The sequence below is a fragment of the Pavona decussata genome, unplaced genomic scaffold, assembly GCF_977016875.1.
Source record: "Pavona decussata unplaced genomic scaffold, jaPavDecu1.1 SCAFFOLD_48, whole genome shotgun sequence".
In the NCBI taxonomy this organism is placed as follows: domain Eukaryota; kingdom Metazoa; phylum Cnidaria; class Anthozoa; order Scleractinia; family Agariciidae; genus Pavona; species Pavona decussata.
In genome coordinates this window covers 1,148,418-1,156,814 of record NW_028145470.1, presented here as the reverse complement: position 1 = coordinate 1,156,814, position 8,397 = coordinate 1,148,418, and the positions used below count along the sequence as shown (strand labels likewise).

Here is an 8,397-nt window from a genome sequence, read left to right as displayed (position 1 = left end):
GGATTTCATGACGTAATACGGTTGCCGCTATTGTCAGTAAGAAGAATTTCTTCAGAGCAACCGTTCCAAGATGGCAGCGCCCGGGAAATTTAAAACGAAAAATAGGTGATAATCAAATTCCGTTTTGTCCGACACAGAAATATTTTTTTCCATGTTTTCCTACGAAAGTTGAAATTAGATTGTATTTTCAACAATTTAAGGTGAATTTATTTCGAGATTTGAGGTTTCCTTTAAGTTGCTTTCCATTTGTCAAGAAGAACTGGTCGGCCAGATCGGTCGGTCTGTAAATGGAATGTACCAATTTGAAAGACTGATTCTTTGAATTCTTCAAAATGGCACATTCTGAGAGAAGTGTGCGCTATTTTGAAGGAATTCCAAAAAGTGGCATATAAACTGTTGTTCAAATTGGCGCATTCCGTTTGTGAAATGATCAACCTGGCCGGCCCGTTGTGAGGAATGGAAAGCGCCTTAGTCAGTATAGTCTCCCTCGCAGCCGTTCTGTGTCTCGTCACGCAACGCTCCTCCCCACACAGAACGACCTGCAAGGGCAACCATAGTCAGTAGAGCAACGTACTATCAAGTCCGGAGATCGCGAGCCCGACTCCGGCGACGTCAAAAATTTTTTTTGTTAACCTAGAAGGAAGAGTCCCTCCTAACCATCAAGTAATCGTCATGCATTCATCATTTTGATTTCTTGGTTGAGCTTTCCAAAGAGCAAAGAGCTACCTATCATGTTCTTTACTTGGACAGTGGAATCTGTGCTGTGGTTCAATTTTATCATCGGTTAAATTTTCTTTTCTTTTCTTTTCTTTTTTTTTTTTTTTTTCCAACTCATCATCATACATTGCTATATACCCAAGAGCAATAGGAAGTTTAAAAAATTTGTCGTTTCCAAAATTCACTAGAGCAGGTCATGAGTTCTTCAAAAATTCAGTTGATTTCTTTTTCTTGCCGTTTTAGAATTATTCGTAATTAAGTAAAGGTGATGTCGCACAATTTTCACCACAAAAGGTCATAATCCCCGTGATACTTAATTTTAGTTACATCGTTTTCGAGCTTTAATTGAATATTTCGTTTTCGAATTTTACGTGCATCATTCAGTTTCGAACATGGGATATTTCTTTTTCGAGTTTAAGGTGCTTTGTTAGTTTGAGTTCTCAATCAGTGCTTAGTACAACAAACGACCTCTTTGTTACCATACACCACCTCGTGTATTCGCGCATTACGACGATTTGTGACCCAGTGTAAGTTGCGTCGAGGTAAGTACATGAAGATACACCATCATCACCCCACAACTTGCTCCTGTTTGGTCTCTAACTCAGTCGGTAGAGCAACGGACGATCAAAATTTTCTTTGCCTCTTGTGGTATCCCATTTCCTTACTAGGGCTAATGCTCTATAGGATTTTCATGGGTTCACTTAGCACTTTAACACACACTACAGAGTTAACTCTCTAATCCATCATTTGTGTCTTTAGTGCTAGCGGCGCAACATTCATTTGTACTCTTCACGTATAGACATATAACTTTCGTTATATACTGACAACAAATAGCAACAGAGTCGTTTCAAAATCTTTCATTTGTTTTTACTGCAAAAGGCTACCTGTTCACATGTGTGATCTCGAAATTTCTGTTGAGCCCTTTGAGGTAAGAAGAAAATCTGTGAAGCTGGAAGTCGTGGGATCGATCAAACCGCCACATACTTTTGTTAACGAACGATGAAATACTGACGTAGACGAATAGTACGGAACTTCATGGTATTTGGTGCCTTTGATTGTAATTGTGTAATAGAATTATCTGAACCCTCCTTCGGCGAAACCCTTGGTGATAGAATTCAACAGAATATTATCAAAAGAGCCACGGATGTTCAAACCAGATAACGACAATTAATAATTATTCTACAAGCGCGCATTGGATATGATATGACAGATAGCCAACGAGGCGCGTAGTCTAACGGGCTCAACTTTATGCAGCCCGGTCTTTGTTTAGGAAACTGCAATTCCTTGGTCACCCGATTAGTGGATAAAAGCGTCGTAAGGGTTAGGTTTTACGACAATGCTTTGAAGAATTGAATAAGTGTAGGTGATGTCTTAAAACAATAGATCAGCCAGGTAAGTGGCAAAAAAATTGGGCATATTATTTCTCTCTACAATATCAGTACTAGATCAAATAAGAAGGTCATAAGAAGACAGGAACTGATCACCAAAGATGAAATGGAACATCGATATGTCCATATGCAAATCTCTATTTTCGCTGATGTTTTTCTAGACTGGTTCTTTCCCCTCATAGGCTTAGCAGAAACCAGGGGCACCCAACGGATCGTTTCGGTAAATTATCTGTTCGGAAGGCCATTAATCCCCTACAATTTTCTAAAAATAATTTTCGCCTCGAACTTTCGTGATATGGGAAATTTAAGGCCTAGTGTTTTCGGATTGATAAAAATGTCGTTTCGGGTACAGAAAAAAGGTCAGCTAAGATTTTCGGAAAGGAAATAAGACCTAACTTTTTTAGGAAATGGACAAAAATGCCCTAGTAATTTCGAAAAGACTCAAGTTCCCCTAGAATGACCGAACAGATAAAAATATTATAGCACAGCTTTAAATGAATCTACAGAGCTTTAAAGGCACTCCAGATAGCCTAAAATAGCGTTTCAAAGGATCTGAGAGAAAACTCCCATTGGGTCCCCCTGAGAAACAGTAAACTTGCTATCGAACCGCAAGAAAGACGCAGCAAACGTGAATAAAGGCTGTCCCTTAATACAGGTTTCATGATGGAATAGAGAATTAACTCTGCTAGTGTACCCATGAGTCACTACTGAGCTTAAGCCTTAGGAAGGAAGTGTGAGATCACTTAAGGCAAAGAATGACCTCGGACAGCGATCGGGGACCGACCCCACAACAAGTTTAGTTCAGTACGGCAGGTCACTTGATGATGGTCAGAGAGTTAACTCTGCAGTGTACGGTATGTTAAAGTGCTATGTGAACCCATGAGTTGCTACTGAGCGTTAGCCTAAGTAAGGAAATGTGAGATCAACCGAGGCAAAGAATGACCTCGTTCGGCGGGAATCGAACCCAGGACAGGTTTAATTCAGTACAGTATCAGCGCCAACTGGTGTATTTCTGTCCATTTTAGGGACGCTGAGCCTAAAGTCATCACTGGCTGCTTAATACTGGTTTTCTTTCGCTTTTTCTGTTATATTTGGTTTCTTGTTAAGACCGTCATGAACAACATAGACATTGCAACGACCATCCTAATTGGCGGATTCGTTGCCATTTTTCTGCTCAACACACGTAGAGTTCTACAAGCTCTTGTGTTGTGCAAAGAATGTTTGTTTTTCCTAAACAACAAAGCCTTGGGAAAAAAAAAGAACTTTGTCGAATCAACCCAAACAGGGATGTACAGTATTATCTTTAAGGCGTACTGCTTTCTTAACGATCACACAAGTGGAATAGAATGCGGTAAAAAACTTTTAGATTTTCTTCGCCACCGTGGCAAAAGAGTCGAAGAAGGCAGAGTAACCCTTCAACTGGCAAAATTATATCAACTTCAAAGCAAATTTAAAGAAGCAAAAGGGCTTTATGAGAAAGCACTCAGTATCATGATAGGAACAGGCCAAAGGCAAGGAGAAAGCTCGTGTTACCGAAATCTAGGTATTGTGTACCGATCTCTCAGTGAATATGGAAAGGCTGAAGAATATCTAAAGAAGGCCCTTGCGATTACTCAAGAAATGGGCGACGAAAAAGGAGAAGCCTTGTGTTATGGAAATCTAGGAACTATGTATCAATCGCTTGGTGAATATGGAAATGCCGAAACATACCAGAATAGAGCACTTGTTATCAGAGACGAAATTGGTGATAAAGAGGGAGAAGCCGCGTGTTATGCAAATTTAGGAACTGTGTATGCATTTCAAGGAAAATATAGCAAAGCTATAGTAAGCCAAAAGAAAGCACTTGCGATCAACAAAGAAATTGGCAATGAAAATGGAGAAGCGACATGTTATGGAAACCTTGGACAGGTGCATAAATCTCTGGGCAAATATGGGGAAGCTGAGGAAGAACGAAAAAAAGTACTTGTAACGAGAAGAGAATTTGGCACCAGAAAAGCAGAAGCTTCATCTTATAGAGACCTAGGAAATGTGTATCGATGTCGTGGTGAATATGGAAAGGCTGAAGAATATCTGAAGAAAGCCTTAGCTATCAACGAAGAAATTGGCAACAGAGAAGACGAAGCTGCAGGTTGCACAAACCTTGGAATAGTGTACCATTCAATGGGGAAATATGACATCTCTGAAAAATATTTCAACAAAGCACTTGCCTTAACAAACGCAATCGGCAAAAAGGATGGAGAAGCTACAATCTATGAAGGCTTAGCAGTTCTGTATCAGTACCTCGGAAACAATTGCAAGACAGAAGAATATCATAACAAAGCACTTGTAATCAGAAAAGAAAGTGGAGACCGAAAAGGAGAAGCTACGTCTTATGGAAACCTTGGAAGTATGTACGCAGTTCGGGGTGAATATGATAAGGCTAAAGAACACATTAAGAAAGCACTTGCGATCGCAATAGGAATTAACTACAGAAATGGAGAAGCAACATGTTACTGTAACCTGGGAACTGTTTATTGTTTTCTCGGTAAATATCAGAAAGCCGAAAAATATCAAAAGAAAGCACTTTTGATAAGAGAAGAAATCGGCGACAGACAAGGACAAGCAATCAGCTATGGAGCCCTAGGAACTTTGTTTCGTTCTCTTGGTAAACATGCTGAGGCTAAACAGTATCACGAGAAAGCACTTACCGTGAGCAGAGCTATCAGTGACCTCAATTCAGAGGCTGAGTGGCACCTTCAACTTGCATATGATGCGATGTGCTCAGAAACAAACGTGGGTTTTCAAGATGATATTGTCTCGAATCTTTTTGGAAACATCATCAGCTGTGAGAAAATGCGAACTTTTCTAGGACACAATGACCAATTTAAGATATCGCTTTTAGACAAGCACTGTTTTTCCTATCATTTACTGAGCGCAATGTTTTGCGTTAGTGGAAATGCAACAGAAGCACTTGGTATTCTAGAACATGGAAGAGCCAGAGCTCTGGCAGACTTAATCTTAGGTCAGTATTCTGCTCAACAGCAACTATCAGTCAATCCGCTGTCATCATGGGCTGATATTGAAAGGATCCTAAAGAAAGAAATTAACTGTAGCTGTCTATATATTTCATTTTGTTCTCAATATATGTTTTTGTGGCTACTTCAAGGAAACAAACCAATGATTTTCCGTCATATAAACGTCAACGAATGCTTTGTTGACAAGGGATTGGAAAGAGATGCTGATGAAGTTTTTAGTGAGAGAAGCTTTAGAAGTTTTCATGTTCTACCTGAAGAGCATTGTGAAGATCGATCACTGTCCTTTTCAAAAGCCGGCGACTTAACACAAAAACCATCCGAGCAAGAAAGTTTGGCAGCTTTCCGCCTAGTGGAGGACGAGGAAAAGGAAAACCTACGACCTGTTCCCACCCTAGCCGAGTGTTACCAAATGATCATCGCTCCTGTGGCTGAATCTCTCGACGAACCTGAGCTCATGATTGTTCCTGATCGTGCCTTGTACAAAGTTCCATTTGCAGCATTAAAGGATGAAAGTAATAAATACTTGTCAGAGAATTACAGGATCCGCATTGTTCCTTCTTTGACGACTCTCAGGCTCATTCAAGACCGTCCAGCAGATTATCACAGTCAGACCGGAGCACTGATAGTGGGCGATCCGGACGTTGGGGACGTGCTTTACAAGGGACGCATTGAGAATCTTTGTCGCTTGCCCTCTGCAAGAAAGGAAGCGGAGATGATAGGAGAACTCCTCAGCGCTGAGCCTCTGTTAGGGAAGCAAGCAACTAAGAAAGCGGTTCTTCAGAGCATACACTCTGTAAGTCTGATTCATTTTGCTGCTCATGGAGAAGCAGAAAGAGGTGAAATTGCTCTTGCCCCTGAAAGCTCCATCGACGCGATTCCATCCGAGAAGGACTACCTATTGACAATGGCTGACATTTCACAAGTTCAACTGCGTGCTAATCTTGTAGTACTCAGCTGTTGTCACAGCGCACAGGGACAGGTCAGAGCTGAGGGAGTTGTTGGAATCGCTCGGGCTTTCTTAGGTTCCGGTGCACGATCAGTGTTGGCTGCCCTGTGGGCCATACCAGACGAAGCAACAGAGCAGTTAATGAGTCGTTTCTACGAGCATCTTATTCGTGGGGAAAGTGCCAGTGAATCTCTTCACCAGGCCATGAAGTGGATGAGAAATAATGGCTATGCTGACGTCGAGAAATGGGCGTCTTTTATGCTGATTGGAGATAACGTTACTTTGGATTTTGGAAAGTAAAGGTTAGTTTTCGCAATGAGTTATATTATAAAACGAGTGTGGAATTAATTATACTCAAGAAACTTTCCCATTCTCTTGTAAAGGCTTTTGGTTTTATGCCAGGAGGCTAAAGCATTGTCATTGGACCATTCTTACTCCGATTTATGATGGGTTGAACAACAATTAATTAAAATAGTAACGCAATTCTACTTTTCCTGATTAAACTAAAGCTTATTAAAAAGGAACACTATTCCTCTAATCCCGGTCTGTACATTCCGCTTTTAAGAACAAAATAAAAATAATACTTCGAATTCAGTTTATTCCAACTATGGAATACGTAACAAAAGAACTTGTAATATCAGTGGATATTCCCAATACGCCTCTTCCAGAATAGTTCGAAAACCATTTGCGTTGAATAGTGAGTGTTGAAGACCCTGAAAATAAGCTTCAGACTTTCCAGTCCACTCTTCAGTCTCCACCTGACATTCGACATAGGCTGGTAGCGGGGTCAGTCTATGTTTTATGTGTACCAATGGGACTGAGTGGGTGAAGAATTATGTCCAAAAACATATTACAACACTGACCTTAAAATCCGTAAAGAGTTATGTCTAAAAATAGGTTATAACACTTGCCTTATTTAATCTGATTTTTGTTTATCAGTTGCAGGTGTCTCCCCTTGGCTGAGGAATGTCTGGCAAATTGGAACTTTCCTGGGTGTCAGTACATTGAACAGTGAACCAAAGTGGACTTTGAACACTCAATCACTTGGACTGAAAGCATAACCATATCAGACTGTTTATTACTCTGAATAATTTGTATTCGCGTGCTTTTCGTTGTCAGTTTGCGAAGTGAATCAAGTGATTTGCGCCTAAAGCTAGCCAACTAGCACCTTTAGCCTTAACAGCACGAAATAGATAACGGTCTGTTTAGGTTAAAAAACAGACTCTGATTTTACAAAGCACGCCATGGATTCAACGCAAATTCTAAAACAAAGGACTGAGATACTGCGAAGCAAATTCCTCTGAAACGGAAACCTTAGCCTGTGAACAGACTCCCAAGTGGGGTTTAGGGCGAAAAGAAAAACAGCACTTGGGGGTCTGTTCACAGGCTACGGAAACCTCCATACAAAATCCACAGAGTAAATCATCCAACCCTTTAGGGGTCTATAATTTGGTAGCATTTAGAGTTCTCAAAATTGCACATTTGAAAGTTCAGTGTTTATCATATCTTGCAAGGTATAATAACGTGAGCTTTTTCAAGTGAATGTTGTTAATTGTCAATTATGAGGCAACAAAAGGAGATGCTCGATGTTGCTATGTAAATTTCCGATGATGGTGCAGTAATTTTCGCATGGGAGTTCCCTCCAAAACATATTCAGTTAGTCGTTCATTGTTTTGTACTTTCTACTTAAAATTTCTATCAGGATTGTTTTTGTAAATAACGACTAGATTGCATTCGGAAAAATTAGTGTAGATTTTGTAGTGGACCAGGTTCATTTTTAGCTGATCTTTTTCAGGTAAACAAAAGGATGTTGCCTACCACTATCAGATACAGGAATAGTATTTTGTATATACGTCAACTTTGATTAGATCTTTTATTTTTCTTGCTCCTTTATAATTCCGACGATGGTATAGTCATCAGTAGTTTTCCCAGAACATATTCAGTTCTCCGTTAATTGATTTGTATTTTCTTCTTAAAATCTCCATCAGGATTGTTTTTCTTTTTTTCTTGTAAATATCGCCTATTGCAATTTATAAAGGAGTCAAATTTGTTTAGATTTTGTTGTAGATGGTGTTTTTTTCGCTGACCTCACTGGACCCCTTTAAAACGAAACAGTGACTCCTCTCACTGTGAGATATCGAAAGTACAAAAGTATTTTGTAGACATTACAAGTTTACACTAAATAGAACACTGTCAGGAGACAGAGATGACACATTGTCGTCCTTTTAGGCAGTTTTTCTTAGTACCGTATTCCCTCTGTTAAGCTCCGCCCTCCCTTGAAAAAACGCCTTTTTTGTGCATGGAATCTAACATGTGTCAATGCTCCTCGAAT

At 40.0% G+C, this 8,397-nt stretch overlaps 1 protein-coding gene across 1 annotated transcript; it reads left to right on the top strand.

The window, feature by feature from the left end:
* Nucleotides 1-1,149: 1,149 nt before the first annotated feature.
* On the top strand, nt 1,150-7,472 carry LOC146481660 (uncharacterized). Its single transcript, XM_085107733.1, has 3 exons — nt 1,150-1,259; nt 3,131-6,367; nt 7,005-7,472. Exon 2 carries the CDS (start codon nt 3,219-3,221, stop codon nt 6,363-6,365), a length of 3,147 nt encoding a protein of 1,048 aa, XP_084963859.1. The 5' UTR covers nt 1,150-1,259; nt 3,131-3,218; the 3' UTR covers nt 6,366-6,367; nt 7,005-7,472.
* Nucleotides 7,473-8,397: the final 925 nt, after the last annotated feature.